Below are 17,580 nucleotides of genomic sequence, written 5' to 3'. Positions count from 1 at the left end.
AAGGGACAGGTGTATGCCAAGTATTTTAGGAAGTTAGTTATTGTACTGTAGTTTGGCCGTTTACCAACACAGTGGCAACTGCAGCGGCTGTGACGCACAGCTCAAGGAGGCAATGAAGGTAAAAACACATTGCCGCAATTTGCGTCCAAAATAGCACTCATCCTTGAAGTCCTAACTCTGTCAAATATGAATGCATGATAAACTTTTTTTTTTGATTTTGTGTGACTTACACTTGCTGAGGATTTCATTATCTCTGCAAATAAACATCCCTAAAATCTGCTTAGAAATCATAGAAAAAAGATGATCCTTATAACTCCAGAATTTGCCTGATAATCATCATGTTTTTAAGTTTTCTTCAGTATCAAAACAAATCCATGGGTACATTGCAAACAGGAACTGCTAATAGCTAATTCGGCACACTTTTATTGGTGCCAATTAGTTAAAACGTAAACAAATATAGGCTAAATGTAAGTCCAATATTCATTCTCCTTTTAGCTTTGCTTTTGGTTTCCACCAGCCCCTGAGAAAAATATCTGGCTATTTAGCAACTAAATGCTCCACTATGTTCACCAGCTGGTCACTAACTGCCTGTCTGTTGCTGTGGTGCTGGGAAGTTAGTGAACAGTGGGTTAATTAGAGCTTGAAAAGTGAAAACAGCTGCCTGCTGGGGCTGGAAACAACACCGATGAGAGCGGAGTTTGTGGCTATAAAACCAAAACAATGAGCTAAAAGACATTAAAACGCTCTCTAATTCTGTTACAACAAGCGACCCCTTTCACTTTACACATAGTCATTTGATCCATTGTTAATATACAAATACTGATGAATGCAGCTTTAAGAATCTTAATGAATGCTGATTTTCTGATATTGTAAGGTTAATGACACATATGAAATTGTTAGTCTCTCTTAACAATAAAGAAATTGAGCAGCTAAAGCACTGCACCTGTGGAGCTAGCAGGGAATCAGTGTCTTGCTCAGGTACACTTGTTAACATAGTGGCAAAAAAACAGAAAGGTAATTTTGATGTTTACTAATTCATTTGACTACTCTGCCAATTTCTAATTTTCTTCCTCTGTCTTATCATTACATTCTCTTTTCTTTGTTGTCCTCTAACCAGTCACTCCCTCTCTCCATCCTTCTCCCACTTTTCTCTCTCGGTCTCACCAGCGATGCTCTGCGGGAGCGTCGGCTCAGCGGCTGGTCGAAGGGCGGGCTGTTCAGCTGCAGCTTCTCCAGGTAACCATCAGGTATCCGGATGTCGGCCGGCAGGGACAGGCGTTTGTTCAGGTCCTGCACAGACACACACGCACACACACACACACAAATAGATAAAAACAACAGAGGACCCAATTTAAAATAGTGTCAACATGGTGTAAAACCCTGAAAAAACAGGATCAAACCCTCAGCAAACAGCGTAAGCTCTGAATAAATACCAATGATTGACAACAAAATGGCAGAAACCCAGAGTAAACAAGTAAAATCTGTAGGAACCAGCCAGCTTTAGGCCTCAATGGTCAACAGAGAGTGCAGTGTGTGTGTGTGTGTGTGTACATGTGTAGCAGCATGCCTTATACAGTTTTGTGTAGCAGACTTGTGAACATAATAAAGGCTGCCTGTGGAGCCCTTTAAGAGTTCAGGGTAAAGTCTTTCCCAGAGCAACAAAGTACTAAAGCATGATCCTAATGACTTGTTATATAAAATAAAACACACGCGTCTGAATTCTTCCCATCATGCATTTCCTCTATTTGTTAGATTACTGTTAATCCGGCTTCTCTCTCTCTCTCTAGCTGCTTTAAATCTACTTCCACTCTGAGGTAACACTGGACACTTAGTAACACCCCACCGCTCCTCCCCTCCCTCCCAACACACAACAATATGAAACTTTGAACTTTCCACATATCAACAACAAGCTCATTGATAAATCTGTAACTTTAGGCGACTGACTTGTGGACGGGTCAACTGACCCTTAAACCATTTATTCAAACCGTGACAGTGACACAGCTCTTTGCATTTGTTGTTGCCTCCAGCTGACAGATTTAATCATACGGTCAGTTTTACAGGAAGTGATGCTTTTGAATGTATGCTCAGAATGTAACAAGACATATTTTGGTGCTTTCAAGCAAATAAAGGATGTGCTTTGTACCAGATCTGCATATATTCCTAATTGACATCTGAGTGTAAATGATTTGTCAATTGACAGAAAATTCATCAACAACCATTTTAATCAATATGGAGCTGCAACTAAGGATTATTTTCATGGTCTGACTATTTTCTCGATTATTTGATTAATCGTTTTGTCTATAAAATTTTAGACAATAGGGTAAAGTTTCCTTTATAATTTCCCACAGCCCAAATTGACATCTACAAGTTGCTTATTTTGTCCGACCAACAGTCCAAAACCCAAAGATATTCGATTTGCTGTTATACAAGACAAGAAAAGCAGCCAATTTTCACACTGGAAAAGCTAAACGATAAATCGATTATCAAAATAGTTGCATGTTAATTTTCTGTCAATTGACTAATGTTTCAGCTCGACATGAATGGTGAAAATCTATAAATAAAGTCACAAAGAACTGCTAGGCTGCTACGATGTGCCCCTGTATCTGTATTTGTCAGTGACATTATGACATTATATCGAGTTCTGCTGGCCTGTAGTTTCTGTGTGCTGGGTCACGATTGGTGGTTTGTCCCCAGAGCAAAATGATGCCATCCAACACCTGACCTAGGCAACCCCCCCGCCCGCCTTCAGTTGTCCAATCAACCCTAATCTGTTACAACAGGGGCCCATCTGGACCGTATTACAGTAATCCTTGTGATGTAATCCCAAAACAGCACTGCTTCCTCTCCAGTGACAGACATACAATCCTCTACCTGACCACAGACGGGGGGGGGGATTTCTCTTCCTCCTACACTTCCTTTTTCTCCTCCTCCTACTCCTCCTCCTACTCCTACTGTCCCTCCTCTGAGTGTCACATCAGCACAAAAACAAAGAATGAAGCCACACAGTGATTTCGGTGTTGGATCACTTCATCAACAACAAGCCTGCCGGTCCATCACGCTGCTCATACCAGCACAACCAATGCGCAGAGTGTTTGTTGGGCTGCAAGAAGGAATCTGACTATAACTGAGTGTTTGTGTGTACGTGCTTCTGTCTACATAAACCTTTTGTGGTTGTGAAACAGTCACAGGAAGTGTAGGGTGCACTGCTTGCTCGTGCTCTCGATACACAGCGAGAGATGACGCGTCATGTCTCTGTGTGTGGGTAGCCCCAAATTGAGTAAACTGCTTAACTAGCTACACGTTTAAGGTAGGTGTTTTTTTTTCGTGCAGTCTTGCAAGCTCGGTTTGTCTGTGTAGCTACTGGTATCTGCTCGTAAATCCCCAGAGGTCCTGCGATCAAACAAACCAATAAACACCATCAGGGAGAGAAGTGTGTGTTCTTCAATCACAAGACCTTTCATCATATGATCACCCAGGAGGTACTGTGCAACATGTGGTTCCCTGGCAAGATGTCAACGTCAACCATACATCAAATACACATTCAATACAATCAAAAAAGTCGAAAGTATATGTCTGCTCTTTTTGTTAAATGTTGCAGATTTTTTACATTAAATTAAAATAGTTTGGGTTCTTTAATGGAAATAGGAAAAAAAATTTGTTTGCAACATCTTAACTTGGTCATATGTCACATTTTGATTGTATTTAAGCGTTTTAAACTATATTTAATTTTACAGTGTGTGTTAATACAAAGTAAAAACCAGGTCCCTTTACCCCATCTTAATAGCTGCTAATGGGATTGCAGGATGTGCAATAGACTTTACTCAAACAGAGCAGTCCCTGGACGTTTGAGACCTCCATCTTCACCTGCATATGTGAAAATGCACATGGTGAAAGAATGGAGATTATTTAAGGCTCAAAACAGCAATGATGAGAATGGAAATGACAACTGAAAGTGGAAACAAAACCATCAAAATGATATATGATTACAAATCTATTTCCCAAAAAAATCTTTAACACGTTTCTTCTGTAAGTTTCAGAATATTAATTAACGAAAATGTCAATAATAATACGGAAGGCGAGAAGTTCAAGGTCATATTCTTCTTCACTTTGAATTTTGACATTGCTCTCAGAAATATGTAGGCTACCCTTTGTAATTAAACAATACATTAATACAGTAGTTTATAGGTTAGTTGTTTCTAATTAAATTTAAACACATCTTTCATTTTAGAATGAAGGCATTATCCTAGACATTATCTGTGATGATTTTTACATTTAATTTATACCAAATAACATTGACTACTCTGAGTTATTCTTTTTTAATAGATGATAAAAGAAGTTAATAGAGCACATGACTCTTCTTAGTTTTCCTTTTTAAATTTAAACCAGCATTGTTACAGGCTTTTTATTTTCTGGCTATACAGACTAGATGTCACGCTTTGTGAGTAATCCAACAATCACATATTCTACTGGATAATGTTTTCCAAGTTATCAGCATCACCCTAAAATACAAGAGTAACCACCAAAGCTAATATAAATAAATCTGGTTTTGCTTTTCAAACTCTGAGTGGTTTCATTTTAATATGTTGCAGGCTCATTTATTGAGCCTGTTTACATTGAGGCTGTAACAGGCTATGTTAATATTGGGCTTGTTTTGGGCTTGTTTTTGAAGCTGAGTTTGCTTATTTATCTCACAGGAGTTGGCAACACTGATTAGTATCCTATAAGATGGACCGAAGGGACCCAGTCTTGTTGTAGGGAAAGAGAGATAAACACAGTCTAAAATACTCAATTACAATCCAAACATGTCAGAACTTATGTTAAAATGGTTTTGTTGTTAAAGTAATATTATGCACACATTGAGATATACAGTATTTTTACATTGCTTAAGATTGAAGGTTTAAGACTTAAGACTGAATTCTTGATTATGCTGAACACTAAACAAATGAAAGAAGCATCAAACACTGATGTCATTTTGTCCATCTGATTCTCTTTAATTACTACTGGAAACTACAAAATACTCTGATGTAAGTCAATGTCAAAAATTTGCAAAATTCAAGAAAACCCCACTGAGCACACTTTATCTGTTACCTTAAAATAAAGAGGTATGTAAAATGATTTCTCCTCTTATTTCACTGCCTTTCATGTGTCGCGACGAGCCAGCTGGATTAAAGCTTTCACTCTTCATCTGGTTTAGCATTTGTGTGCACGTCTGTCACTCCATATGCTCTGCTGAATAAAACTCTGCGTGGTGCAAGCCATAACAACTTCATCTTTACAGTGGCTTGCTTTTGTTCTCAAATGTTTAAACTTTGTGATTTTGAGATAATAACGCTGCACTGTGTTTAATATGTGCAAAATCACACGCCCTGGATTAAAAACAATGCTTGTGGTAAAAATGAAATCCCTCTTAGACAACAACAAAACTGTCTGAAACTTTTTTTAAACAGATTTCAAACGTATGTTCAGCAGTACAGTATGTGGAGTCCCTGTGTGCATGTGTGTGTGTGTGTGTGTGTGTGTGTGTGTGTGTGTGTCCTGCTGATATAATGTGGGCAGCTGAGGACTTCTGCGTGTTCATGACACATGACGAGAATACGCCTACGCTGAGTTACAGCATGGAGCTGTAATGCACAGGTTATTATATACCAATACTTGCAGAAAAGTCCATTGTCAAATGCTTAGATTCTTTTACTTTTCAGGACAATTAATCAAAACCTACCTTCAACAACAAAGTGGATGGCTGACCTGTTACATAAATAATAAAGGTGTCATGATTCAACAGTAACATATTCAAACGTCAAAGCTTCTTAATAGTAGCCAGTGACTCATATCCCACAACACATCCTCCATTTAAAAAGCTGAAAGGCTCTATGCAAGGACAATGAATGTCTGAAAACAGGGAGAAACAAATCCCACCTCTGCAGAGATGCGTCTGTTCCCTCTGTTCCTCAGACAAACACCCGTGGGCGACTGCACCTCATCAGAGGAAGTCCCCGACGCCTGGTCACTCTCCCCGTCCGACCCCATCTTCAGGTTCTCATGGACGATGTCTGGAGTAGAGAAAGAAAGCAAAATAGGGAGAGAAAAGGAGGATGGGAGGTTGAGTTCGACAGATGGAGCTGGTCTGCGGAAAACAGGGCAGGGCTCAACACTGGCTGATGACTTCAACAGGAAAGGAAAACACTCTCTTGGACACTTTTATGAGCCCCTCTGTTATTATCAAGCTCCTGGCTGTGTCGAGCAGAGGGTATACATGTATATTAGGTTTAATAAGTTAGACTGATAGATTTAATTTCTTTCATTGCCATGGGGCCTTACAAGACAAATTCACACATCACACTTATTTTCCCATTCCTAAACAAACTCAGGTTTCATACATATAAAGCACATTGCAATTTGCTCCAGGCTTTAAGTTTATATTAGGGAATATTGTGAATTTAAATTTTATCTGGGTTGAGAATCCAAGCTGCTGGTTTGCTGGAAGTATCCAAAGTCATTATTTTTACACATTTTTTAACAAATGACTTGAATGTAACAATGGAATGATTGTACTGATATGTAAGTGTGTGTCTGCGCTAACATGTGCCTCTAGCAGTGGTTTGTTTGAGCACATGTTTTTTCACATAATATGTCACTGTGTGTGTGTGTGTGTGTGTGTGTGTGTGTGTGTGTGTGTGTGTGTGTGTGTACTTGCTACATAGTGAGAACTGAGACATTTTTTACCTACAGATTGAGGACATTTTTGGAAAGTGAGGATATTTTGGCCGGTCCTCACAACTTCAAAGGGCTGTTTGAAGGTTAAGACTTGGTTTTAAGGATTAGGTTAGAATTAGGTTATGGATAGGGTTAGGGTTAGGCATTTAGTTGTGATGGTTAGGGTAAGGGGCTAGGGAATGCATTATGTCAATGACTGTCCTCACAAAGATAGAAGGATATAGGTGTGTGTGTAGGCTCAGTTGACTCAGTAGAAATGTGTAAGACAGAGATTTTATATGTAGCTTTGAGGATATTCTACATCTAGACATTTATTTGAGCTATTCAACAGCTGAATCAAGCAGCTTCACATCCAAATTTGAATTAATATCTGGAATAAAATCTAGCCACTGTAGCAACTTCTAAACAGATTCGACCTATTAACACAAAAGAAATCTCCTGTACTAAACCTCTGTTTAAAGTCACAGGAAAGACAAATATCAAATGTGATCCCAGCCTGTGTGTGTGTGTGTGTGTGTGTGTGTGTGTGTGTGTGTGTGTGTCTCACCGAGGCGACTGCCGTTGCGAGGCATGACCATGAGAGAGCCCAGGCCTCCTCCAATGACGCTCTGAGGTCGTCGCAGCGGGGGCTTTTTAAAGGAGCCTGAGTACTGGTGGAGGAAGGAGTGGACACTGTGGGCCGACGGAGGACGACCATTTCTCACTATCGGCTCTGCGGAAGAAGACAACATTTTTTGTTAAATGATGACAAAAAAAAAAACACAACTAATTTTATATGTGTATGGATGCACAGTGCTCTGTGGCTGACTAAGCACATGAGTCTGTGACTGAATAAATGTAACTGGTAACAGAAACACAGAATTTTATAATGACATTGACAAAGAAACTGTATTTAATGTGAATCTGTCACATTATGGCGCAATACCCAAGCTGCTCAATAACATCATTATTAGCATGGATACTGAGAGACCGATAGACCAAAAAAAGTTTACAATATGCATTTGGAGTGTCCACTCGTTTAAATGATTAATACTGCTGCCCCTTACACACACACACACACACACCTACAGGCACAAGATCCAATCCCACCAGAATTTTCTCTTTTGTCTCCCCCATAGTCCTCAGGTTTACTTCCATTCTAAAGGCACCCGTATACTCCATCACAACTGCTCCCTCCACACCTTCTGCGTTTTTCTGACAACTTGCCAAAAGCAACAATCTGACATTCACTGTTGGCTGAAAGTTAAACTTTTGAATGGCAATTGGAAGGTTGGAAGATTTTAGGAATTTCTGGCTAACTGACTAAAGCTTTCTGATGCACTAACTATACATTACTGATTACATAGCATAACACCAGACTGCATAAAATAATCGCCGTTACATAAGAGGTTTAAACTTGTAATCTACTGATGATTAGATTTGCATGTAATATCAGTTAACTGCATGTTAAACAACTACTATTCCACATAAAGTGTGTGTTTCCATAAATGAAAAAATAATGAATTTTATTTTCCACATGTTTAAAACAGAGAAACGAAAAATGTCAAACAGAGTGAGACTGACGAACAGAAGAAAACACTGGGTTTGAGAACAAAGAACTGCAGCAACATCCATGAAAAAAGAAAAAAAGACAGAGATGATAAAAGTAAAGGACTGTTGAAGGAAATTGATGAATCGTTATACAGATTATACAATAGATTGTGTGCTGTAAATTAACAGTTTAGGGTATTGACATTTGTTAACATGAAGATAATATAATATGTCATTCTTAGCACACCTGAAATCATCATAAAAACAATGCAGCTTCTAAGTAACAGTAATTATTCAGGCTATGCAAAACAAAATGTGCAGTCTACTCTTAACGTGCTTTGATTTTTCCAGATTATCACATTCCTACAGCCTCTCACAGAAACAAGGGTTACCTAATTGTAAACAGAGCTGGGGCAGTTACAATGTGGTCTCGCATCCAGTGTAACCCTTATACTGTTAATAGCCAATATCAAAAGTAGAGAAGTGAGAGAGTCTAGTATGTAAACAAAATGTCTTGTAGTCTCAGCAGTGTATTTTGGCTCTTTTGAGAAAAGGGTCTACAACTGCCTGACAGAGGAACATTTGTCCAAAAGCAAGAATGCAGCTGACGGAGGTGAAAGATTTATTATGTAGGGAGTAGCACCAACTAAAACACCAACTGTGACAGTGGGGAGAAAATGGAGCCCCAGAGAAGCTGCTCGGCAGGCAGTCAGAGTTCAGACAGAGGGAAACTGAAGGACATGTGCAACGAGGGCAGTAAAGATTAGGCAAAAGCTATAGAGTAGATGATTCCATCACAGAAAAGAAAGATGTTTATGGAGCACATACATTAGTTTGTCAGAGTCAGAGAGAAAGACGTTTTTAGGTGTTTATGACTTTTTTTGTGCATGATCTCTTTTGAAGTTCACCCTTACTCAACATTGTTTGGTTTGGGATGGCCCTGGATATACTGAAAATGTGAAAAAGGGTCAACATGGATGAACCCTCCACCCAAACGGAGGCAGAGAAGATTAGGGTTAATGTGTAGAGATTGGAATGAGACTGAGCCCACCAGCAATGGGAACAAGTCAGGGGTATAATATCCCTAGTTTTAGTAGACATTGCGAGCAATGTTGCGAATCAACAAGCAGGACTGACTGACAGCAATATTGGATTTTTAGATGCACATTTTTAGATTTTCTGCATTAATTTTATGAAATACTTTGATTGGGTATTTTATTTGCTAGATTTGCCAAAAACACATTCCTCTCTGGCCATTAACAACTTCTGATTTCCACAAAATGAACTATTTCATAAGATATATATGTATATATATATATATATATATATATATATATATATATATATATATATATATATATATATATATATATGTATCATAATATAAAATTTTATATAACCTGACAGAAGATTTTAGCCATACCTCATAGGCTACTGAGGCAAACCATCCGCCAAAAACTGCAAAATTACTATCATTCCAAAACATGACAAAGAGCTACAATGTGAAATGTAAAGAAATGTGATTTGCAATTAAAAATCACAGCTTCAGTGTGACTGTATTGCCTGTCTTTTGGTTTGCGAGTCATAAGCCCCTTTTATACAGCCTGTTCAAGGCGGGAATGTTCATTCTGTATAAAACGTACAAACACGGAATGGGGAGGCATTGTTGTGCTGCTGTTAAGCCGACAGCAGAGGTAGTAACAGAGCGTCTCTGTAAACACTAGACGCCAACGCTGTTGTGTTACATGTCTCGCCTCTTTTGCTCCCGGAACGCCGGCATGCTATCTGAAAATCACACACTGGGGCAACATTATATGTGTTGTTTGGTTCAATGTAAAAAAAAAAAAAAAAAGCAAAGCCACCGTAATGACGGGTCTTCTTTATGGCAGTATTGCAGGAACTCTGTTTAAAAAGGGCTATAGTTTTCCTTTGCGTTTCTCAGTTTTTCTTTCACATTGTAGCTCTTTGTTTGTAATTTTGGGTTGCAGTTTTTGTTGGATGATTTGAGAACACGTTTATTTGTATTTTAACCACATACAGGTACATTTACATTTACAGGTACATACAGGTACGTACTGCGGTATCGGAACATAATAAAATGATAATATTCCAAAGATTTTTAGGTTTTTCATTGAGAGTTAGAATTGATAAACCAACCCTAATATTTAGTATCAGTCACTGTAGCCTTGCTAGCCTCATCACAGTAACCCTTCCTACGCCCAAGTAGATAAAAGCACCCCTGACTGGGCTGTCATAGACCACTGGCCCTCATTGTCAAACTGGAAAAACATGGCAACTGTTCAGTCAAATGTATATTAAAGTGTCATGCTTAATTTTATATCTACAATGCCTGTAATAAATAGTTAACAAGATTTGTGAGCTTTGAGAGGAAGCAAGCCACGTCATCATCTTAACTACCCCCCATAGCTTTCTGATTTGTCTGGCTTCCATTTGCCTGGGTCAACCAATTCTCAGTGCATTTTTTAGAGACTTAAATCGTATCGCAAAATTAAGCTCACAAGATTCAGGCTGCCTTTGCAAGGCTGATGCAGAGTACTGTGGGTGAACTGGTCTCATTAAACTAAAAAACACATTTCACTACGTAACAGTTTTGTCAGCACAGATGTCAAAACTTTGGAACATTTGGTATGTCCTATATTACAAGCCATGTTATCAATTTGTTGCACTCATCAACATTCCCTTATACACCAATGAGGCATTTCCTAGATTTCCATGAAAACAGAAAGCCCCCATGTAAAGTCCTTATGCCACCTCTCCCTTACGTCTCTGCAGCTGCTGCTGGCCTGAGTGTTACATAATCAGATCAGGACCAGAACGCTTTCCCCAATCGCAGAGTTCAGATCACATCTCATCTGGCTACTCCATTCTGTCTCTTCTCCTACTTACTGTTACACAGGCTACTGAAATCCCCTCATGCCAGCTCTCTCTCTCTCTCTCACACACACACACACACAAAATTATTGTGTCCCCACTCACCAAGCACAGAACATTCTGGCCAAACCTGGTGTTAATCACTATACAAAAAGCTCTTTACAAAGCCCAGTTAGTTCTCAGAGGGAGGTGGGGGGCAGACGATCTGATTGATTGAAGAAGAGGAAAAAACTTCTCATTGGAACAAAAGACAAGAGAGGAAAACTGAGGACAGGCCTGAAAGAAGCTTGGGGGGGACCTCGGGGTGGCCAAAAGAGAAGAAGAAGAGCTGAAAGACGCAAAAAAAAAAAAAAGGGAAAAATGCATCAAGATGCCTGGCTGGTTTCACCAAGTCATCCAAGTTGCCGTGGCAATGTCATGGAAACTCTAGAATGTTTCCAGATCCTGAGCGCCATGGCAACGATGTGGTAGCACGCCGAGGCATGCTCCCTCCCATTTGCAGATTTTGTGAATATCAGCAGAGATAAGCTGCTGTGCCACTCTGCTTTTATTTTGATGCCTTGAAGGCCACAACCTTCAGTAGGATCCAAATGAATGATGTGACCGACTATAGTATCTGCAAGTGTGGAACAGTGTGTCTCTACAGTAACATAAACAAAGAGTCATGTCAGACAAGCTGACCATAGTCTCTATAGATTTATGAAGTTGAAGGAGCTATTTCTGGAAAAGTCAGTCATTTTCTGAATAGTCAATGTTAAGTGACTGGCAGTTAGATGATTTCCAAGGCTTGGATGTATGTAAAAGCTTAAGAACAAAAGTACACTACAACTCCCAAAGAGCATTTCAGCAAAAAAAAAAAAATCAAATCATCAAGCTTAAAATTGTGCTAATGGCAAGCTGAAGGCCATTAAAATCCAGCAAATAAATCCCATTTCAGCCATGCACTGAAAATTTTACATGTCAGTCTAGCATTTGAATAAACCCAAGTCACTTTTCTGTAAAAGTCATGATGACAATCTTGGTTGCTAATGGTAACGGTTGGACTACAGTTTCCCTTAGTCACTTAGTGATGGAGATAAAAAGCAATTGAACTGCAGTATAAGTTTCAAAATCCAAAACTGATGGAGCCTATCAAAACACTTTTCTTCTTTCATATCATTATTTTCCAACTCAACACTGTTCTCCTGCAGCACCAACGCTCCCTCTATGAACCAGGAACCAAACATATCATATCATTGCAGATTTAGCCATAAATAATCATCTTGCCAGGTTTAAATAAAGCAATTACGGAACATGTACATAACAAAGACCTATGAATGTAGTAGTGGATGGTATGTATAAAATCTTCTATCACTGAATATGTAATTTTATATTGCAAAATTTCCAATCTCTATATACCCTTTAATTTTTCTGGAAAAATCTAATTGAAAAACAGGAAAATCCAGCCAATTAAATATCTGATAAAACAAGTTACATTGATGCAAAAATCATATAAAAATCCAACATTGTCATAAAGCAGTCCTGCTCATTGATTAGTGAATATTTCGACAACTATTAGATGGATTGACATGTATATATCGCCATATCATTAAATCCTATATGAATGCCAAAAAAACATTACTTTAACAGATGAAGCCAGCAATATTACAGATTTGTTTCAAATTCAATCAATAACAAAGCATTCTCAATTTGTGCCTCTGATTGGCTTCTCCTCTACTGCAACGTCAGCGGCTCATGGGTGTTGAAATAATGGCCATAACATATAGACCTCTACAACTGTTACAGTATCCAGGAGATCGTGTTAGTATGTTGAAGAACACTGAGAATACCATTAAAAAACATTAAAATGGGAATTTACGCTGTATCCAGAAGTATTTTTGGATACAGCGGCTCCTCCCATTTTCACACACATCAACATTTACAAACCGCTTATAAAACTCACCGCTGTCCTTCAGGCCGTTCTCCTCGATGGTCATCTGCTCAGCCAGCTCAGACAGCGACTCGTCAATGGTGTGGCTGCCTCTCAGAGCGTCTGAGAGAGACGTCGCTTGAACCTCTTCATCTTCTCCATGGAGCTCTCGGGAAGGGAGGCCTGAGGATGACAAAAAAAAAAAACAATCATTTGATTTGTGGTTGTAACCTGTGTAAGACAACAATAATACTTATAATAATAATAAACTTGATTTATATAGCACCTTTCAAAACACCGTTACAAAGTGCTTTACAATAAAAAAAAAAGAGTACATTTAAAACAAAAAGAGAATAAAACAAACTAAAAAGCCATAAAATTAAAACACATTATAAAACACAAAGAGAGATAAAACGTCATAAAACATCAATGAATACAATGAAATGAAACAATAAGAACAGGTAGAGCTTGTTTTAGTTAGAGAAGAATACTATCACTGTTTGAAAGCTGTAGTGTTGATGTGGGCCTTGACATTTCACTGACAAAATCTGTAATCTGAGTTGCCTTTAATTCAAAAGCATATACCTCATCCGCCTGTGGCCATGTTTCACAATCCCACATCAAGATTCAAACTGAAAACGAACATTGTTAGATCACCGGGTATCTGACAATGACACGGACCAATCAGCACTTTGACGTTAATTATGACTCAGCTCATTCAGGCACATTACCTTGTACTCCTCCCCCTGGGAAAACATGACAAGTCGGTGAGAGATTCTTACGGGTGAGTTTAGAGTACAGCCCCTGGCACACCGGACTGTAAAAGCAAATCCTAAACCAGGGGGATTTGCTGCTGAATGGAGCAGGACTAGCCTGGGCCACATCGAGTCCACATCCCACATTCCAGCCACATTTACTGTGTGCATGAGAGTAACTTATTGTGAGAGCTAGAGACAGTATGTGTGTGTGTGTGTGTGTGTGTGTGTGTGTGTGTGTGTGTGTGTGTGTGTGTGTGTGTGAGAGAGAAAATCAGTGAGAGAATTTGTGTGAGGAGAGGAAAAAGATGTCAAACCAAGACAGAAGATATTTGGGAATGTTTGGCAGGAGCAGATTACAAGCAGCCTCTCCCAGTGACCTCAGTGTAGAGATGATGACTCCACTACTACTGCAGATCAGGACAAGTGTCTGTCTGCAACGACGATGAGTAAGGCCAGACATGAAAACACATGAGTAGTACAGCCCATCAGGGCTCGTTGCCTGTCAACTATTCCCTAGTGACAGCCTTTTGTCTTCCAAATATCACTCATAACCTTAATTCTGTCTAGAGATGCAGACTTACTCACTCGGGCAGAGACAATTTGTGGGAAAGTATTAATTGCCTTTGGGAGAACAGAGTATGGCTGACACTAATGTTAATGATTTGAATCATCAGTCAAAAGGATTCACATGTTTCAAGTCTTTCTTGAAGAAATATTCTCGCTGCTATATGTACATTGAAACCGTTTTTGTTCACTGTCATTTTTCTTCCTGTCCATACTGGACGCAAAGAGATCGCTTCCTAAAGCGATTTTAATGTAAGTGATGGGGCAAAATCCACAGTCCTCATTCTGCGGTTAATTCTGCAGTTAACATCTTTTCAGAATGAAATTCCCTCTTTGTGCTTCCCGGACAGCATTTTCTTACAGCTAGGTAGGTCAGACTTGAAAATATATGAACCAATCCTTTAAGAAGTCCTGATTTTAACTTCAGTTCAGTCAATTTTTTTACCTGCATTAGTGTACACAGTGTCTCAAAATAGGGCTGTAACTAACAACTATTTTCATTATGAATTCATCTGTTGATTATTTCTTCCATTAACAGTCAGTCTGAAATGTCATAAAACAGTGAAAAATGCTTATCTTTCCCAGTCTCCAAATTGCTTGTTTTGTCCAACCAGCAGTTCACAACCCAAACTTAATCAATTTATAACAATATGAAACAGAAAAGCAGCAAATCCTCACATTTGAGAAGCTTGATACAAAGAATGTTTGGTACTTGTGCTTGACAAATGACTTAATTGATTAATATAAATTTTTCTGGAAAAATCTAATTGAAAAACAGGAAAATCCAGCCAATTAAATATCTGATAAAACAAGTTACATTGATGCAAAAATCATATAAAAATCCAACATTGTCATAAAGCAGTCCTGCTCATTGATTAGTGAATATTTCGACAACTATTAGATGGATTGACATGTATATATCGCCATATCATTAAATCCTATATGAATGCCAAAAAACATTACTTTAACAGATGAAGCCAGCAATATTACAGATTTGTTTCAAATTCAATCAATAACAAAGCATTCTCAATTTGTGCCTCTGATTGGCTTCTCCTCTACTGCAACGTCAGCGGCTCATGGGTGTTGAAATAATGGCCATAACATATAGACCTCTACAACTGTTACAGTATCCAGGAGATCGTGTTAGTATGTTGAAGAACACTGAGAATACCATTAAAAAACATTAAAATGGGAATTTACGCTGTATCCAGAAGTATTTTTGGATACAGCGGCTCCTCCCATTTTCACACACATCAACATTTACAAACCGCTTATAAAACTCACCGCTGTCCTTCAGGCCGTTCTCCTCGATGGTCATCTGCTCAGCCAGCTCAGACAGCGACTCGTCAATGGTGTGGCTGCCTCGTAGCGTCTGAGAGAGACGTCGCTTGAACCTCTTCATCTTCTCCATGGAGCTCTCGGGAAGGGGAGGCCTGAGGATGACAAAAAAAAAAAACAATCATTTGATTTGTGGTTGTAACCTGTGTAAGACAACAATAATACTTATAATAATAATAAACTTGATTTATATAGCACCTTTCAAAACACCGTTACAAAGTGCTTTACAATAAAAAAAAAAGAGTACATTTAAAACAAAAAGAGAATAAAACAAACTAAAAAGCCATAAAATTAAAACACATTATAAAACACAAAGAGAGATAAAACGTCATAAAACTTCAATGAATACAATGAAATGAAACAATAAGAACAGGTAGAGCTTGTTTTAGTTAGAGAAGAATACTATCACTGTTTGAAAGCTGTAGTGTTGATGTGGGCCTTGACATTTCACTGACAAAATCTGTAATCTGAGTTGCCTTTAATTCAAAAGCATATACCTCATCCGCCTGTGGCCATGTTTCACAATCCCACATCAAGATTCAAACTGAAAACGAACATTGTTAGATCACCGGGTATCTGACAATGACACGGACCAATCAGCACTTTGACGTTAATTATGACTCAGCTCATTCAGGCACATTACCTTGTACTCCTCCCCTGGGAAAACATGACAAGTCGGTGAGAGATTCTTAGGGTGAGTTTAGAGTACAGCCCTGGCACACCGGACTGTAAAAGCAAATCCTAAACCAGGGGATTTGCTGCTGAATGGAGCAGGACTAGCCTGGGCCACATCGAGTCCACATCCCACATTCCAGCCACATTTACTGTGTGCATGAGAGTAACTTATTGTGAGAGCTAGAGACAGTATGTGTGTGTGTGTGTGTGTGTGTGTGTGTGTGTGTGTGTGTGTGTGTGTGTGTGTGTGTGAGAGAGAAAATCAGTGAGAGAATTTGTGTGAGGAGAGGAAAAAGATGTCAAACCAAGACAGAAGATATTTGGGAATGTTTGGCAGGAGCAGATTACAAGCAGCCTCTCCCAGTGACCTCAGTGTAGAGATGATGACTCCACTACTACTGCAGATCAGGACAAGTGTCTGTCTGCAACGACGATGAGTAAGGCCAGACATGAAAACACATGAGTAGTACAGCCCATCAGGGCTCGTTGCCTGTCAACTATTCCCTAGTGACAGCCTTTTGTCTTCCAAATATCACTCATAACCTTAATTCTGTCTAGAGATGCAGACTTACTCACTCGGGCAGAGACAATTTGTGGGAAAGTATTAATTGCCTTTGGAGAACAGAGTATGGCTGACACTAATGTTAATGATTTGAATCATCAGTCAAAAGGATTCACATGTTTCAAGTCTTTCTTGAAGAAATATTCTCGCGGCTATATGTACATTGAAACCGTTTTTGTTCACTGTCATTTTTCTTCCTGTCCATACTGGACGCAAAGAGATCGCTTCCTAAAGCGATTTTAATGTAAGTGATGGGGGGCAAAATCCACAGTCCTCATTCTGCGGTTAATTCTGCAGTTAACATCTTTTCAGAATGAAATTCCCTCTTTGTGCTTCCCCGGACAGCATTTTCTTACAGCTAGGGTAGGTCAGACTTGAAAATATATGAACCAATCCTTTAAGAAGTCCTGATTTTAACTTCAGTTCAGTCAATTTTTTTTTACCTGCATTAGTGTACACAGTGTCTCAAAATAGGGCTGTAACTAACAACTATTTTCATTATGAATTCATCTGTTGATTATTTCTTCCATTAACAGTCAGTCTGAAATGTCATAAAACAGTGAAAAATGCTTATCTTTCCCAGTCTCCAAATTGCTTGTTTTGTCCAACCAGCAGTTCACAACCCAAACTTAATCAAT

At 38.9% G+C, this 17,580-nt stretch overlaps 1 protein-coding gene across 2 annotated transcripts in view; it reads right to left on the bottom strand.

The window, feature by feature from the left end:
• LOC122874682 (cyclin-dependent kinase 17-like) overlaps window positions 1-17,580 on the bottom strand; it is a 35,812-nt gene that overhangs the window by 7,930 nt on the left and 10,302 nt on the right. Inside the window, exons 2-5 of one of the 2 annotated variants that reach the window (XM_044192881.1) lie at window positions 15,652-15,800; window positions 7,262-7,426; window positions 5,917-6,050; window positions 1,165-1,290 (exon numbers count right to left, since the gene is read on the bottom strand). In XM_044192881.1, coding sequence (XP_044048816.1) covers window positions 1,165-1,290; window positions 5,917-6,050; window positions 7,262-7,426; window positions 15,652-15,778 — 552 coding nt within the window. In that variant the 5' untranslated portion in view covers window positions 15,779-15,800. Of the gene's footprint in view, window positions 1-1,164; window positions 1,291-5,916; window positions 6,051-7,261; window positions 7,427-13,078; window positions 13,223-15,651; window positions 15,801-17,580 lie in introns of those variants that run through there. The other variant, XM_044192882.1, reaches the window with a different exon arrangement.

Source organism: Siniperca chuatsi, linkage group LG4, assembly GCF_020085105.1.
Source record: "Siniperca chuatsi isolate FFG_IHB_CAS linkage group LG4, ASM2008510v1, whole genome shotgun sequence".
Classification (NCBI taxonomy): Eukaryota; Metazoa; Chordata; class Actinopteri; order Centrarchiformes; family Sinipercidae; genus Siniperca; species Siniperca chuatsi.
This window is presented reverse-complemented; position numbering and strand designations above follow the sequence as displayed.